Genomic DNA, 19,285 nt, shown 5'->3' on the forward strand with positions numbered 1-19,285 from the left:
TTTTCATATTGGTAGATTTTCTAACCCCTGGGAGGATTAGTAAAGTTTTGTGGGGGGAGAATATTCATATGGGAACCTCAGAGATGAGTAAGGGTTAGTTAGGCAAAAGAGAGTAGGGCAGTGATGAGGAAGGAAAAGAAGAAGAAAGAAGAAAAGATTCAGTGTGAGTTAGAGCCTAGAACAGTGGTGTGAGTAGAAAGAATAAACTCAGATCAGAGTCCCCTGGGGGCCTCCTCTGTTTTGTCCTCCTTTCTTCCCTCCACATGTAGAATTTAATAGCACTTCTTCCTCTAGCAAATTATGTGGCTTTAGCTAACTAAGGATAAGATTCTTCTGAGAGAAAAGAGTTCCAATAATATTTAGTGGGAGAGGAAAGGCAAAGGAAGAGTGAGATCCCAGCCCCATTCTAGATAGAGTATCTGACACTTCCCTTTGATATGGTGGGGACTGGGAATGGAGTTTGTTTTACATGCACAGTAAAACAAAAATGTCACAAAAGGGACCATTATTATCCTTCTTGGGTCTGACAAAGGGCCCTACATTCCTGCACTACTGGCAGAGACCAGGACTTTCATTCTAGGATTCTCATTCCAGACAACATCCTGGAGCACATCACAGGCAGGAGTACCAGGGTGGTTTATTGCTTATTTTGGCTTGACTTTTTATTTGGTCCTTGAATCGTTGGGGATTAGAGTAAAGAAAGAGAAGTAAGCTTCATGTGGAAAATAAAAGAAGCTGAAGAAGGAGAGGAGAAAAAGAAAGCAGAGAGAAGGAAAATGATTGAGATTAAGAGTTAGTTGAGTGTGTCCTCACTTCAAATAGGAGTCGCTACTTAAAGATTCTCTGGGGGGCATATAGAGAGTTACAAATGCATGCTTCATTTTTGTCATTTATTAGTGTCTCCTCAATATCGGTGTGACCATGCCATTTATGGTTCTCTCTTATTGAACAAAATTTATTTCAAAATATTTCAAATTTACAGAAAATTCACACCATCAATTATAAGTTTGCAACATATGCTTGATCATTTCCCTCTCTCTCTGCACCCCGCTACACACAATCACATACACACTCTTATAAACACATATGTGAAAAATGGCATAAGTATGTATACATATACGTAATATTATTTCTGAACCATTTGAGCATACGTTGAAGGCATCGTTCCCCTTTACCCTGTAATATTGATAATTAGTGTGCATTTCCTAAGTTCAAGGATATTTTCTAACATAATCACATCACAGTTAACAAATTCAGGAAATATAACAATGATACAATACTTATAACTAATGTATAGGTCATATTCCCATGTTCCCAGTGCTCCCAATTATGCTCTTTATATAATTTATGTTCTTTTGATTATGGGATCCAGACCATATTGTATTTAATGATCATATCTCTTTACTCTCTTCTGTCTTGCTTTTTCTTTCATGACTCTATTTTTGAGGAATGCAGGCCAGTGTTTTTGAGTCCTTGTTTTCATTCCCAATCCCCAATAATGATATAAACAGGTGACAACCTCAGATTCTCTAATTGGATTTGCTATGCATCATTCATCTGTTCTGAGGCCTCTGATTGGATTATAAATGTGTACCTTCACAACTTCTTCGTGTCGTAAAATACCAACCACAAGGATTATAGGAGGATATGCATGACCATTATGAAATCGTTACCCAAACATCTTAGCTAAGCATCAGTCTGATATTTATGCCTCATCCTAACTTTCTCTTAGCAATAGGCCAGCAAAGCCTTTCAAGGAACGTTATATCATTTTGATGATATCATAGCTTCTGCCCCTGCTCTTGTCAGTCCCATTATATTGAGACATGTGTCTGGCACTCCTCCTTCCAATTAAGTCCCTAAATCTGACAAGCCAGCCCTCAGACTAGAAGCATCTGTGGGTTCCTCAAAGCCAGACAGCAAGCCTTATTCACTGTTCTATCCCTAGCTGACTCTCCCATTCTTCACTGTGGTTTATCTTGCTTTTTGGTTAGTTTATGTGCAATGATTCCATACATCTGCTCTTTCTCTCCTTTTCCATCTCTAATTACCGTTGTCCATACTAAATGCTTTCCGGGTTAAAATAAATAGTGGTTACAATAACCACAATCACAATACAGCTCTGTGATGCATTGTTTGACTCAATGTCTCCACCTCAAAATATCCCACAAGTACCGCTACTTTACAAATAGAATAGTTGAAGATACTGAAGGGTAAATTCAAACCTTGGCTTGAGCATCTACTGCAAAATTGTTATATTATTTGAGCTTCAATTTCATCATTTGTAAAACCAAGGATATTAAAAGTACACATAGATTATCAGCAGGGTAGGTTAAGGGAGAAGGGATTTCTGAGATAATCCCCAGGGAATGTTCGCCAGAGTATGAAGCATGTGTTCATACTCTAAAATGTTGCCTATTGCTGTTATTTGGGGTGCAGGAAAGCATCCACAATATAATTTCAGTCTCCATTGTTATTACCCATTTAATCTCTCAAAAGACAAGCAGAAGCTACAAGAGGCTATTCTTTTATATGAAGGTTTGTATGTCTTATTGGATCCCTGAAATCTAGGATAAAGTATGGGAAGAAACAGAGCCCATTATTGTAGGCCCAGGAATCCAATCTCGGGCCCTTCTGATTGACCAATAAACTTAGTTTATGGTATTTTAATTTCTGGTCAGATTTGCTATAATGTCACAATAAATATTCCTTTGTTGTACGCTATCATTTAACCTGTGCAAAATACATTAATAGGAGTTTACTGTACTTGCAAAATCCCAAACTCCCACGAACTCATAATTCTTACATTCATTGATCTCATTAAACTCATGAACTATCCCCAAGTCCTGGGAATGATAAGTGATAAACATTCTTTCTATTTGAGCCACTAAGAAGGCCAGAGTGTCCTGGCAAAGCTTGGGTTGTCACTCACTAATATGCTGTCTGTTGAAATCTATCAAGTATCTCTTCGGGGCCCGGGCCAATTCCAGGTACTGGGAATATCAACAATAAACCTGGCCAAGTACCAGCCCTCTTACATTCTCATAGAGGGGAGCTTACATTCTCATAGAGCTTACATTCTCATAGAGGGGAGAGATACAATTAAAAACAAAGAAAGCACTTCAAAACCCATCATTTTAATATATAACATACCAGGTAATGAGGAGTGATATGAATAAGAAAAAATATAGAGGGACAAAGACTGGCATGGAGGAGTTGCCAATATTATTATAACATGGTCAAAGAAGGCCTCTCAAACGGGGAGCAGTGACTGACCGAAGGAAGGGAGCAAATCATTCAGGTACTGGAGGAAGAGTATTGAGGGTGGTGGGAACAGCAAGTATAAAATCCTGAGACGGGAATGCCTGGTGCTCTCCAAGAGCACCTACCGTAGGAGGCCAGAGTGAGGAATGGAGCCGTGCGCAAGCAGGAGATTTGGAGTCAGATTGTGTAGGGCTTTGTAGACCACAGAGTTGGACATGGTTTTTGTGCTAAGTTGGGAACCATTGAAGAGTATGGACGAGAGAAGCTAAGTGATTAATTTGTATTATTTGAAAAGGACAATTCTGGCCCCAGAGTTCCACATAATCTATAGAATGGGAAGAGCCAAATCAGTTGTGAGGTTATGGTTATAATCTCAGCGAAAAGTGATAGTGACTTTGACCAAGGTAGGAGTGCAAACGGTGAGAAGTAGATGGATCATACATTTTATTGTAAAGTTAGAGCTGAAAGAATTTGCTTGGGGCATGCCTTAAGGTATGAGAAAAATAAAGGAGACAAAGATGACTCCAGAGTTTTTGACCTGAGCTCTGTATGGCTGGAGTTGCTGTTAACAGAGATAGGAAAGCCTGAAGGAGGACACTGGGGTTGGGAATTAGGAGTTTGGTATTCTACATACCGAGTTGAAACCATGGACACTGGTGTGAAAACTAGATAGTGTATGAGAATTACCTGTGGGACTCATGAAAACATAGATTACTGAACCCCACATTGGGAGTTGTGGGTTTTTCCTCCCCGACAGTTCTTGATTCAGTGAGTCTGGTGTAAGGCACAATGGTTTGCATTTCTAGCAAGTTTCCAGATGATGTGGACGCTGCTGGTCCTGGAACCACAGTTAGAGAACCACTACTATAGTGTTAGATGTATCTACAGAGGTGGTTGGCTAAGGCAAAGAGAATGCCCAGATCATTCAATGAGAGGAGTTAAAACACAAATACTGAAACGGTTCCTGTGGCTTTCTGCTGGAGTACCCCCTCAGTACTCTGCCTTCTACTCCCTTCCAATGTATGGCCATGATAGATGAGCATTAGCCATGCCTACATGGTGAGTTTTTGAATTTTGACTCCACTTCCCATTCTGAAGAATGAAGAATGAAGAATCTTTATAGACTCTGTGGAAGAGAATATTCTGAATGTAATTGCTCTTCTAATACATGAAGAGTTGCCATAGGCGCCCTCTGTTGTCCTCCCCTCTAGTTGAGTCCATTTTATCTAGATAGGAGATAGGCACCAACCTGCACCCATATCCATTTCTTATAGGAAGGGATATGCTTATGAAATTAATTTTTCAGACAGATTTACATATTGAAAATAAATGTCAGTTTTCTAGGTACAAACTTAGTTTAATCATTTTTCTGTCAGGAAATTAATCCTGGTATTTTTTTAAATAGTTTTTATGATAGAAATATTCTAGAAAGAATGAAAAAAGTTATAGTTTATACTTGCAAAATAAAAAAAAAACCTATCTAATAAAAATACAGTTTTGCAATAATGATCATGACAGTCTATTTAATGGAAAAAATATTTGTATAGGCATTTTTTTATTAGATTGGTGTCTTTTAAACATTTTGACCATGACACTGTAGGAAATATATTTTATATCACAAATGAGCACATGCACCATTACTTAATTAAGGGCATACTGTATATATTATCAGAAACAATAGTTTCATGAAATACTTCTCACTCTATGCTCTATTTCAAATGTGCTGATTTTGACCCACTAAACTGAGAACCAAGATAGCATAGTTGTTAAGAACAAGGACTCTAGTATAATAATGATGGGGTTGGAATCTTGATTCTTCCCTTTTCCAGCTGTGAGATCTTGATGAAATTACTTAAACTTTCTGTGCCATCTCTAAAAGGGGAGAAATAATATATCTACCTCACACAGTTGTTACGACGATGAAATTAGTTAATCTAAAGGACACAGAATAGTGACTGGCACATAATAAGCATTATAAAAGTAGTTATTAATATTATGTTCTCAACCCACTAATATGTGATAACTTGACATTTGATAAAAACAATTATTTGGGTAAATAAGACCAACCTCATTCACCTGCCACCTTACTGTCCAACACACACAGATTAGTAAATTAAACTTAACTTCCTCAGAGGCAAATTCAGTAAATGCTTTTGTTTTACAGGGACTGTGACATAACTGTATTTCCTTTTGAGCCCTCAACATGTTCTTTTAAAATGTAATTGTAACTCTTTTTTGGAGACAAGGTACGATCTGTTGAAAATCCAAAGTATAAAGGCAAAATCCTCCTTGAGTTGATTTATTCTTTGGTGCAGTGCCTTGCATTCCATGTATTCTCAAAAAATGATTTGTTTAAAGGGAAACCTTACTAGAAGAGTTTTTAAGGAGAGCAATTGATTCACATAGATAATAAATCAATAACTTTGTAATGTACAAAGAATTTCATTCATTGATGTTTTTAAATCTGTAAATATATTTATTTTACAGATATATTATTTCTCCCCTTTTAGAGATGGCACAGAAAGTTTAAGTAATTTCATCAAGATCTCACAGCTGGAAAAGGGAAGAATCTGTAAATGTGTCATATGGAATGCTAAACCGATACATAAAAGTTTGAGACTCTTAGAGAATCAGAATGTACAGTGCAGTAGTTATAATTTGCAAAAATAAATAACCACAAATTGAAATGGTTCAAATAGAATATAATTTTATTTGTCTCCTTGAAAACAGTCCTAAGTGAGTTTTCTCAGTGGAGAAAGACATTCTCCTTCATGCAGTCATTCTGGGACTGAGGCTAATAGGAGGTCTGCCATCTTCAAGTTTGGCATCCCAAGTCACTTTGGTTATCACTAGAAAGGGTGAAGAGCATGGAGGACAGCATGTGTGAGGCCTTAGGGTCAGGCGTGGAGTGTCACTTAGCCTCCCACTTCCCTTTCATTTGTCAAAACTCAGTTGTGTGACCACACCTAACTTCAAGAAAGGCTGAGATGTGTGGTCCAGTCCCATGCCGAGGAAGAAAGAAGAGAATAGATTTTGATAACTTAATAGCCAGACTCTGCCAAACATAGTAAAGACCTATTGTAAAAATCCTTGTTTAGCACTATTTACCTCAATGTTTCCTAAATGCATTTGCCTATGAAACAATTTTCTCTCTTGGCACCTATTGCCACACTGTAGAAAACAACACACTTTGGGAAAGACTGCTGTCAGGAGAATATCAAATCCCATAATGAAAAGAAACCTAAATTTTCCAAGGATGATAAAAGTTTTTAACATTTTAAAATGTGGATTTTAATGGAAATACAGAAAACCACATAAAACAAATGTACAGTTTATCAGACAAAGAGCCACCCAGGTTAGGAGGTAGAAACTTGCCTGTTACCCACAAAGAGTTTCACAGGTTTCTCCTAATTATAACCTCCGCCCTTCCCTCAAAAGTAAACTCTGGGGCAGCTAGATGGCTCAGTTGTTTAGAGCGAGGTCTGAACAACAGAGTTGCTGGTTAGATTCCCACATTGGCCAGTGAGCTGCGCCCTCCACACTACATTGAAGACAACGAGGGGCCAATGAGGGGCAGCTGGATGGCTCAGTTGGTTAGAGCGCAAGCTCTCAACAACAAGGTTGCCAGTTCAACAAGGTTGCTGGTTCAATTCCCACATGGGATGCTGGGCTGCACCCAATGTAGCTAAGATTGAAAAAGAGCTAAGCTGCACCCTCTACAACTAGACTGAAGGACAACGACTTGGAGCTGATGGGCCCTGCAGAAACACACTATTCCCCAATATTCCCTAATAAAATTAAAAAATATATGTGTGTGTGTGTGTGTGTGTGTGTACCCCCCACACACACAGAAGTATTCTTTAAAAAAAGTAAACTCTGTACTGCTTTCCAACATAATATTTTCCTTTAGATCTATAATCCGTGTGACTAGACATTATAGCTTAGTTCTGCCAGTTTTTATAATGTCTTTAAATCTCGTGTTATCTAGCTTCTCCTCTGATTTCTTTCTTTTTCTTCTTAACAATGTACTGGTAAGGAAAACACCATCTTTTCTATAGAATTACCCAGTCGGTCTAGTAAATTTCAGACCTGTGATGAGGCTTAACATGTTCCTCTGGCCTTGAATTTCCTATATATTGGGAGTTGGATATAGAGGCTTAATCAGATTCAGATTTCATTATTTTGACAAGATAAAGGTCTGCTCTTTTATGGAAGGTTCGTAATGTATGGTTATCTCTGTGAGTTTAGCTATTATTGGTGGTAAATTCCTGGACCAATTATCATCTAGGAAACACAAAAATGGCAACATCCCAATTCCATTATCCGTTCTCATTTACTTGTACTACTACTTCTATAAGGAGAAATTTTACCCCAACTTCTATGTAATGACCTATTGATCCATTGTGTATAGAAAGGGCAGCAGGCAAAATATATATATTGCCCTTTATTTAGCAGTTTTCAAAATTAGGAGTTGTTTCCCTAGCATCTTTCACCACATATGACTATTTTTTGTATCATTATGAAATCAAATTTAAATAAAGTTGATGTATTTTAATCCTTTTCAGTTATCATCTATAGCATTGCTCAGATTATATAGCTAGTCTTTTTAAATTTGTTCTACAAACATTTTAATAAAGACTCTGGTGTTCTTTGTTAGCTTCCTTGTTATTTGATATGGCAAGATGTGTCAGTCTCATTTTGAACATTTCCTTTTGCCAGACTTAGAATCAACTGTTCCTCTAAAAAAACCTGGCTTCTTTTAGTGGAAAGGGCTCTTCAATGACACGGAAAGAACTCTAGGGAGGCTCTCACTTAGTGGCTTCCACTGTTTCTATGCCACTTCAGTAGGAAGAGCTTTGAAATATATAGTTATTTCCTTTATTGTGAAGATGAATTATTTCATGAGTTTATACTGATGAACTCTAAATAAGAGTTCACTTAAGTTCTATTTTACATCTGTATCTCCTTTTTCTATACTAAGAATCAACTTTTTCAAGGACACTGGAGATAAAAGATAGATAGATGATAGACAGACAGACAGACAGACAGACAGACAGATAGACCCATAGATAGATAGAGTCGTGCTGGGCGGCCTGCGGGATCTCTGCTCCCGCTCCCCACATAAGAACGCAGGATATGGTGAGGCCAGAAAGGAACACCCTGGGAGCCATAGGTAGGGGAGTTATACCACTATAGTCTTGCTGGCAGCTGGGTTGGAGACACAGGAAGCAGGAGCCACACTGTCTGCAACCTGCTGTCCACTTCTCTGCAATCTGCAACCCGCACTCTGCCGTGCTAACTGCAATCCACGCTTGCCAGCCACCATCTTGCTAGCCCCCATTTCTCTGCTAGCGTAGCCACAGCAGTTATATCAGAGGCCAACTGGTTACAATAGCTCACTGGTTACAGCTGACAGCCAACTAGCCATAGCTGATGGCCATGCAATCACAGTTGATGTCCATTTACTACCTGAGCCAGCAACTTTCCACTTGAGGCCGAGAGCCTGGAAACTGCACTCCTTGCTCTGTCCCACAGATAGATAGATAGATATAGATAGATGATATAGATAGATAGATGATAGATAGATAGATAGATAGATAGATAGATAGATAAATAGATAGATAGATAGATAGATAGATAGATAGATAGATAGATAGATAGATAGATAGATAGATAGATGATAGATAGATAGATAGAATAACTACAGCTTTGCTTTATTCCACATAACATAGAAAACATTCTCAGAATAACAATACCTATACTACCTCCAACATGAGGACTTTAAGATATTGATAGTTTTTTACACAGGCCTTCTTCGTTCTTTTACATTTTTATTATATCTATATCTTCAGAGCATACAGCCTTTAGGTAAGTTCTACAAGTCAAGTCGGCTCTCCATGAGTCTTTACATTGATGTCTTTCCTGCCATTTGGATGTCTAAAACTCAGTCTCCAGTAAAACCCTTTGAAAGAGCTTGTGGAAAGAATATTCCTTGAGTTCTTGCCTGTTATTATCTATTGTCTTTCCATTGAATATCAGCTTCGTTGGATATAAAATCCTTGGATCATGTTTGCTGTTTTTCTTTGTATATCTTTATTATAACACTGCAGTTTTTCTAGCGCAAGATTTTCCTGTCAAAAAGTCTTATGATAATCTGATTTTTTTTTCTTTATAAACCATCTGGTATTATTGCCTAGATGCTCAAAGAATGTTTTTCTTTTTTCTTTAAAGCTTAATAATTTTACTAGGATATGTCTCGGTATAGGTGATTCTGATGTACTCTTTAAACAGTATTTTCAATTTTTTAAAAAAAGTTTTCTTGAATCTTTTTGTGTTAAGTTCTTTTTTCTTAGGTTTTCTTTTTATAAAATCTTATTAATATGCACGTGGCATCTGTTTTGCCTCACTCTTCTATTCACCAGTTTTTCTCAAATACGTTTAATCTCTTGTTTAATGTTTTACTTAATTTCAATTTTTTCTTTTTCCATTTTTTTTGTTTTTCTTAAGACAGTATTTGTTGTACTTTTTTTTATCCTTGTGTTTCTCCTAGTTTTATCTTCATTTCTGAAAATGATTTTATTTTTATTTCTATTTACTGAGTCTTATCATTTGAGTTGAGGTTTTCTAATCTTATTTATGTTGTTCTTTTGTATCTTGCCCCATTTCCTAAGGGACTGTTAGTTCATTATAAAATAGTTTTCATCTGTTTTTTTATGCATGTCTTTTTGATGCACTGTCTTATCTATGGGGATGTGATTTATGACTTTTATTGTCTTTTTATTCATAATACCATTTTGTAGGATTTGAATTTTATCCCTTCCTTTGCTTATTTTTATGCTAAATCAAGTCTTATGAACTTTTAGAAAGAGGTGTAGTTGAGAACTGTTTTTTCCTACTTTCATTTCATGGTCCAGGATTCATTTTCATTCTCTGTCTGTCTCTCTCTCTCTCTCTCATCCCTCTCTCATCTTTCTCTCTCATCTCTCTCTCTTTTGCTCAGTTTGGAAATGCTTCCCACCAGTTTTTCTTCAGTGTAGGAAACTCTCCTGGAAGGGAGCTTTAGCTTGTTAATGTTGAGAGTTCATTGGACCCAGACTGCATCAGCCCCTAAAACCTCTCCATGGTACCTTTATGTTCACCTACTTTTGGAGTGTGCAAAACCCTATGACTCTCAGGTTCAATTTTCTATTTCAGTGTTCCTGGGTATGCTAGCTGTCCATTTTTTTTCCCTTCTTGCTTTCTGCTGTTTGATGCTGATACCATGTAGGTCCTATAACTTCAGTCATTGCTCCCTACCTATTCATAATTTGAGGTTTGTGGAAATAACTTGTCACTTAATTTTACTGAGTATATCATCTAACTATTTTATTATTATTAGTTTCAGGTATACAAAAAATGTACTAGTTAGAGATTTGTACCCCTCACAAAGTGATAACTCCCCTCCCCCAATCTACTACCGCTCAGACATCTTATATATCTGTTACAGTTCCAGTTCCATTGACCCTATTCCTTATGCTGTACTCCACAACCTTTGAATATATATGTGTGTGTGTGTGTGTATGTGTGTGTGTGTGTGTGTGTGTGTGTGTGTAAATTATAGTTGTCATTCTTATTCAGCCTAAGGTGCACACCGTAGCAGACACCTACACCATCCACGAAGCGGTCTCCCTAATAAGACAAATGTTCATCAGATACCCTACAAAATCTTCACAACATTATTGATTATATTCCCCAAACTGTCTTTCATATCCCCGTGGCAATCTTGTGGTTACCAATTGTGCTTTCTAATCCCCTCACCTTCTCCCTCATCCTCATCCCCTCCTATCTAGCAACCCTCAGTTTTTCCTCCATATCTCTGAGACTGTTTCTGATTAGCTTGTCCATTTATTCTATTTTTTAGATTCCACATGTAAGTGAGATCAAATGATATTTGTCTTTCTCCATCTGACTTATTTCACGTACCATAATGTTCCCTAGGTCCATCTATATCGTTGCAAATGGTAAGATTTCTGTCTTCTTTATGATCGAGTAATACTCCATTGTATAAATGTAAACCATACTTTCTTAATCCAGTCATCTACCGATGGACATTTCGGTTGTTTCCATGTCTTGGCTATTGTGAATAGTGATACAATAAACACAGGGCTGCATAATTTTTTTTTTTGAATTAGCATTTGGATTTCTCTGGATAGATATCTAAGAGTGGAATTGCTGGGTCATAAGGTAGTTCATTTCCAGTTTTTTGAGATGCTCCATACTGATTTCCAGTGGCTGCACCAATCTGCAATCCCACCAGCAGTACACGAGGGATCCCTTTTCTCCATATCCTCACCAGCACTTCTTGTTTGTTGATTTATTGATGGTCTATTTTTGACTTTGCTCTCCTTGTTGCACTGTTATGTTCAAATAATTATTTTCTTTTCATTTCTGTAACCATCTCCTCAGAATCTCTGAGATTTTTTTTTAAATATGAGAGCCATGACTAACAACTCTTTAGGCCCTGATTTTTCTCCCCTACAGGTTTCCTCATGCCTTATCAATCTTTAAGAACCAGAGTTTAATTTTATTTAAAATTTCCTTACAAAACTTTGCAGTGGTGTTTTGTGAATCTTTTTACTGCATTTTTCCAAATAAGAAAGCTCAAGTTCATAGCATATATCTATTGTGGCCTCATGAAATATAGAGAAATAGCAGAGCTACTGACAGGAGAGCTAATCAGCTAACTGAGGGAGAAACCATCAAGGAATTATCAGATAAACCTTGTAACTGAATAAAGGCATTGGGTATCTATATCTGATGATAGCTGACAAGGCCAAGTCTTAGAGTCATGCTCATCTCTAGACAAGAAATTTGCACAGTGACTTAAATTCACAAGTACTTGGATTTATGCCAGGTTTTTATTAAACTGTGATTGCAAATAGTTCAGTGCTAATGAGAAAAAATATCAAATTTTACATTCTTATTTGGATTTATTTAAAATATCTTATCTAAATTATCTGTTTTATATGGGCAAATGAAAACTTCTTTATTGATATGCTTATTAATTTAGTGATAAATTCTATTATTCTGGGAAGTGTTATCTAGATTTTATAGAAAATATGAGGATTAGAGAAAAGATTATATTCCTATTTTATCAGCTACACAGACCTATGGGGATCCCTTAAATTCAGGCAAGATAATCATAGTCCAGGTTTGACCATTTACCTGCTAAAGCCAGCTAACAAAAATCCAGTCTTACTGCTCAAGAAGAACCAAATTATTCTACACAACAAATATTTATTGTTTACATACCATATGCCAGACACAGAACAACCTCTCAGTGTCCAAGAAAATTAAGACATGGACTCTCTCTTCAAATAGCCCATTGGAACACATCAATACGTATACAAGTACAGTGGAAATGTTTACTAGATGAGGCGATTCTATTTATAAGGGTGCAAGGAAGTCAGTGGATATCTGATATAATTTTGACCAATGAATACAAATATTCACATCAGGCCCTAGCGTCAAGGGCTTGTTCCCAGAAAGAGCAAAAGGTGTGAAGGTACAACGTTAAGAGGAATGATTGAACTGTATGCTAAGTGCTGGTTTTCAAAGGTAATATGTCAGAAAAATCTAATCTCTTAAAGGGGATTACGTACCAGAGACTATGGGGGCCCTTCCGTTTCTGTCAGGGATAGTTCCAAGACCTCTGGTGGATGCCTGAAACCATAGAAAGCACTGAACCTGATATACATACATACATACATATATATATATATATATATATATATATATATATATATATATATATGTATATGTGTACATATACATATATATGTATATATGTACATACTATACATACATACTATATATATGTATGTATGTATGTATGTATACATACTATGTTTTCTACTATATATACACACCTTTTCACTTAAAAGAACATTCTTTGGCATGTCCAAATTGCCTACATCACTATTTTTGTGCTTTGGGACCATTATTAAGTAAAATAAAGGTGGTTTAAACACAAGCACTGCAATACCACTGCAGTCGATCTAATAACTGAGACAACTACTAAGTGACTAACGTATGGAGTATATGCAGTGTAGAAATACTGGACAAAAGGATGATTCACATCAAAGGTGGTGTGAGATTTCAAACCGTTACTCAGAAAGGTGCACAATTTAAAAGCTATGAATTTTTAATTTCTGGAATTTTCCATTTAGTATTTTTAGACCATGACTGACTGACCATGGGATACTGAAACCAAAATCACAGAAAAGTGGGGACTATTGCAGCTGGTTCTTATTGGTCATCTCCTTGCCTAAAACAAATCAACTTAAATTATATAAACTTGATCTTTATAGTAAAACTGGTCCAGAGTTGACTTTGGGGTAGTTATCCACACATTGCTTTCTCACTTTTTGTGTTTAAAAAGTTAATGGCATGTCTTTGTATAAATACTCTAGAGGACAGGAGATTCAGATTTATATTTGAGGAGTCTTGATCCAATAAAGAAATCATCTAGATATAAGTCTCTCTCACTATTCTTTTTTTCTTAGCCTCACTCCCATCTTCCTTGTGACCAATTCATTACTGTATGAACTTCGTATAAATAGCTAGTAGAGAGAAAGAAATAAGGAGAAACACTAATCCATCTATCACTTGTGAGCAGTGCTAGGACAATTTCTATAACGTAGAATGTGAACATATTGCCTACGATTAGGTTGGATCATCTTTGTAGATTTCACTCACCCATGCTCCCCTCTTTGCCTGTTTCTATGGATAAAGAGTTAATAAGAGAGTTAGCTGCAATGTTGGTTTTCACTATGTTAATTTCTAGAAAGTGATTATCAATGTCCACATAGTTATGAACAACAGGTTAGGCTCAAGAGGATATTTTAAAACCATATCCATAAGACTTGGAGCCTGATATACTATGAGGTCTGAGGGAGGAAATTCTTAAATCTTATCAAAGTATATGCCTATCTATATACTTGTTTCTCACCTAGGTTTATATGAGGAAATAAGGTAAAGAGCATATACGTGAATTGTTCCAGGTTACATAGTAATTTCACTTGTGCATTCATGCATGGTTTTGTGTGTGTGTGTGTGTGTGTGTGTGTGCGTGTGTGTGTGTGTGTTATTTTCTCTTTTGCTTTATTTGATGGTTTAGACTAAGCCTGTACATGAGTCTTTACACATATTAGGTTCAGACATTAATTGATTTTTTTATAAAGTAGAAAAGGTGTAATCGGGAGTATCTACTAAGATACTTTCATTTTCTTTCATTGGCAAATCATTTAAGTTATTATTCCTTCTCATGAGAACAAATAATCAAATTAATTGGCGAGCTAGTAATAAATTATTAGTAAGCATTTAGCATGGGATTTATTTGCAGATAATTGAGAATAATTACCTGGTTTTAATGGCCCTTCTTGATTATCTAAAGACAATTCAATAAAATTAAAATATAAAATTACTTTACAAAAATTGACAGATTATCCAGCTGTAAAGTTACATGGACAGTAAATGTGTTTCAATAGCTCCAATCATCCAAAATTAGAAAATTTTGTGGCATTTTTCTGTATAGTTCAGTGCAACGCAACATTATCATTTTGATTTAACAGCCAAGATTCAGTTTATAGGTTGTGTCCTTGCTCCAATATCTGAAAAGTTAAAAAGATAAAAATAAATAAAACATCCCAAATATGGAACTGATGATTTGGTGACTTTCATTCAGAGACTTTTATTGCTCCTGTAGTTTAAACATCTCTGTTCCTCTTAGATTTTTCGGTCTGGAATTGTGACCGTATTTAATGGTATTTATTCTACAACCACTGTTTAAAAAATATACCAAGATTTTCAGGGAGTGACATGGAATACAGAAAGCATGAACTACCATGCCCTCAAAGAGTGTATAAAGGTAGGAGCCAGGATAATAAAAAATAATAATATTAAAAGGGCAGGTATAACATGTTAGGTATATGTGTATGTATATACTCGTATGCTTAGAAGCAAGTTCTGTAGAGTAATTCCTCAGCATGGGTGGAATGTTGCCCAGGAAAGAAGAGAAGAATTTATCATTATTAAAAGAAAGACTGTCAATGATGAAGCCCCGATTAGTGTTCTGAGGAAGTGAAAGGATGGGATGTAGGGCAGTTGAAAGGAAATTATTCCAGTTGGGGGAACTTGAAGGTCCGTTGTGGGCCGAGCAGTTGGAGGAGATGTGGCAGGCAGGATTACTTGGTTCAAGGGCATTAGATGAGTCAAGCTATGAGAAAACATGTGGACCTGCGGGTAAAATGATATTTGCAGGAGATCTTTGAAGCTCATATTTATACATTGATTTTGCTGAAAAAACTATGACATGCAGTGGCTCATCCTCTTTGGATCAGAGGGCCTCCCAAATAAGAGGAAAGTTCTGGTATATTGGCAATATTGATTTCATAATTCTCTCTGTATATCTGTTTGTTCCAAGGTTTTGAAAACAATGTTCTCACTAAAAATATTCTCTGTGTGCTTATTTCTATTGAGCTAGACTATGAAGGCACAAGGATAGTGTCCTCATTTTTTCATTCATTTAAACATTTCAAAACTCATTGCTCTCTGCTATAGGGCAGATTGAGACTACAGAGTACATTTAATTGATAAAAGTAGTCTCCATGTGCCTAGTTATACATGGAAGATAAAAATGTACGCTTCACCCTAACATAGAAAAGAAAGAGTTGTCAGGTGAATAAAATAAAAACTCTTTACTTGAATCACATAATGGTTTTATGTTCTAAATACTATGTTTAATACTCACAATAGTCTCTTCCCTGTAGTCGTCGTACATGCCCCTGCATGTATACAAATAATTGTTGTTTGTCAGCTAAAGCTGGGTCCGTCCTAACTCTGCCTGCCTTTTGATTTTCATAGTCTTGTGATCCCCACACAATGCAGAGAAGAACCCGCCATCTGCTGAGGTCCTCGCTGAGCTCAAGGACGTGTGCTGAAGACTCCCAGGTGCGGCCTTGCCTCCTCAATGAAAATTGCTTCCAGTTCCAGTACAATCTGACAGGTATAGTAGGAATCCACAGCCGTGTCATTTCCCCTGAACTTTGGCTAATGGGAGAATGTTTGTGTGTTTTCATTCTCCAGATTAAGGACTGTTTGTTGAAGACTGTTTGAGGGTACAGAGTATATTTCATTGATAAAAGTAGTCTTTATCTGCCTATCTCCATGGGAGATAAAAACAAGAATATACATGAATATATTGCATGAAAGGCTGAGGACTCAACATTTCCAGTGTCCCTTTACAGAAAGAAATGCCCACTCTTGGCATGGAGATTCAGCAAGGCCCCCTGAAATCTCTGAAGTCAAAGATACTTGGCAAAGTTGCAGAATAAAGTTGAATTAAGCCGTGATGAACTGAAACAATAAAAATAAGTAGCAGGGATAATTTCCCATTGAGGAAAGAATGTAATCATTCTGTTACAGAATTTAGCTGTTTCGTGACCTTTATTATTTCAAGAAAGTCAAGCTTGCGATGTACTTGTTGTGTGAGTTTCACTCAGTAAACATGCCTGGCCAGGGATGTTTGAGGGGCACCGGGGTTCACAACAGCCTTTTTATTCAGCCACTGCTTAGGATTTTCTGGGGTACTACAGTGCTCAATGTCTAAAACCAAAGATTGTTGGCTCACATTGATCTGCTACCCGCCATTCCCTGCAATAGCAGGTATACATAATATCACAAAATGTGGAACCATGTTAAGTCTCAACGTTGAATTCAAGACTGACGACCAAACTGCCACATGCCTGCAGAGGCAAAACAATAATAGCCTTTTCTGAAAGAAATCCCCCACTGAGGTCCCAGAGGCACTGCTGAGATTTCTCATGTAGAAAACCTTGCAGGGAATTCTGTGGGGCTGTCTGATTGTTTCTGTAGGTGAAAGACAACTTACTGTTTTTGTCCTTTTTCTTTAATTAAAGTTGCTTCAGATCCTTGGTTTTCATAGCAACTTTTCAGAAATGCAATTAAATTTGCTTTACTGGAAGAGCATGTCTTTAAAACCTTGATTTTATTATGCAAGGGTTTGCTATTCCTATTAAACCCTTAGATTATCTACCAAATATGAAAATTCTCCTTAAAAATGTTCTCATTGTATATGATCAAAGATCTTCCTTTTTACCCACTCCAACAATAAGGATTTTTTAAAGAAGTAGGTTAACTATGGGAGAATTTATTCTCACTTTCAGTTGTCTACTTTGTAATGCAACTAGCCAAATTTATAACACCTTCTCTCATGAGAGAATATTTTGAGAAAATTTGAATTTTGGGGAAAGTCCCTAGAGTTCTGAATACCTTGAGCTCTTTCCTTTCTGGGGTACCTCTCTTGGCTTCACTGTACCAAATGTCTAGATGATTATATTTATTCCTTGAAAACATTTTCAACTTTGCATCAAAGACTAGCATCATTGCTGATAGTTTCTCTCTCAATTATCCCCAGAAAACAGACGATTCCAAATTGATTTTCCTTTGCCATCCTAGTTAGTGTCTTTCCTTGTCTACCTAGCAAGTTGTGAGGTGGTTTCTGACAAACATTTGGCTTTTTACCTTAAGAAAGCAAACTTAGGAGGGTAACTGACGCTTATTAATTTATGTGATGGTTTTTCAATAAAAGAATTACATGACTCTTTTCGAAGCTACCTGGAAATGATTCTAGGATTATATGCACAGTATCCTTCTCCACCAACGCAGATACTCAAAGGTTTATTGTATTTTGCTCAGATGGCCATAATTTTGAAACTCAATATGGTGATTCTATGCCTGTAGAGTGGAGCACATGCCAGTTGAATGAAAATGCGACCTGTGGGCAAGGTGTCAGGAGCCGCCTTCTGAGCTGTGTGCGCAGTGATGGCAAACCAGTCAGCATGGACCAATGTGAGCAGGTAATGTGTTTACATGTGTGTCTCACACCTAAGGCTTTGGGTTTCTTAGTATTGGTCCGCAACCTCCACAATGCTTGATACCAGGCCCTGATTTCTTCTCATCACAACCTAGGTTCAGTTAAAGTAATTGGTACTAGTATAGTATAGGTATCGTTCACTAGTTTGAATCTAGTCAAAATGACTGGGAAAGGTCATTTTGAGCTGACAAAATGGGTTCATTAACATAATACATTTTATTTATGACTTTTAAGAACTTATGTAGATGTACTTGCTGGCCCACAAACTATTGATATCCAGTGACTTGAATATTTAGATATGATTCCTCGTATTGCGCAGGTGATTCATTTGCATATGTGATAATATCTCTTGCATATAACATGAATGCTGACAATTGATATTAGAATACTCTGCCAATTTGATATTTGATTGGTAGGTAATTAGTACTGTTGTATTTTTCTTCTGAAACTAAGTTAAAACTCCTCCCTACCAAGTTTCATATTAGTGGGTTCTGAAGTTTTGCAATTTATATTGCCCCTTTTTTTCCCGTGAAAAATTATATGGAATATGGACAAAAACTATTCCAAATAAGTTGGCATTTCCTTCCCAATGTATAAGTGAAAAGCACTATGGGGACAATTTAATAGAAATACATATGACCACATGCTGTCACACTAAAGAATCACTAGGCAATATTTGAAATGAATTGAAAATCCAGGGCCTGTTAACTCAGGTTACCACAGAAACTATTTTAACAAACTTGCAAAATAAAAATCGTCCCATTTTTCTTAATGTAAGTAGAGACCACAAATGGATATTAAAATCAAAACAAAACCTTTCTCAAACCTATCCTGATTTAACAGAATTAAGTGTTATCACCACATGCTCTGTAAACCATCAGTATAGCCACAGACCAACACCACTCTGAGACCTAACCGTCTGAAGTTGGATGACCCATTTGGTGAAATCCAAAACTGACTAATATAGGGCAGCGTTCTGTCTATCAAGTGTCAGTGATTTATTTTAACACTTTATTTCATTTTATCTATCTCTCAAGATGTTGCCTGCTTCAAGAAAAATGAATTGCCAATATACGGCAGCTCCAA

General features: G+C 36.7%; 1 protein-coding gene across 2 annotated transcripts in view; it reads left to right on the forward strand.

Moving 5' to 3' along the window:
• The window catches only part of THSD7B (thrombospondin type 1 domain containing 7B), an 815,330-nt gene that overhangs the window by 743,715 nt on the left and 52,330 nt on the right, over window positions 1–19,285 (forward strand). For both annotated transcript variants that reach the window (XM_081051932.1, XM_081051933.1), the window contains exons 18-19: window positions 16,168–16,309; window positions 18,067–18,182. In XM_081051932.1, the coding sequence (XP_080908058.1) occupies window positions 16,168–16,309; window positions 18,067–18,182 (258 nt within the window). The remainder of the gene's footprint in view (window positions 1–16,167; window positions 16,310–18,066; window positions 18,183–19,285) is intronic.

The sequence above is a fragment of the Rhinolophus hipposideros genome (assembly GCF_964194185.1).
Source record: "Rhinolophus hipposideros genome assembly, chromosome: 6".
In the NCBI taxonomy this organism is placed as follows: domain Eukaryota; kingdom Metazoa; phylum Chordata; class Mammalia; order Chiroptera; family Rhinolophidae; genus Rhinolophus; species Rhinolophus hipposideros.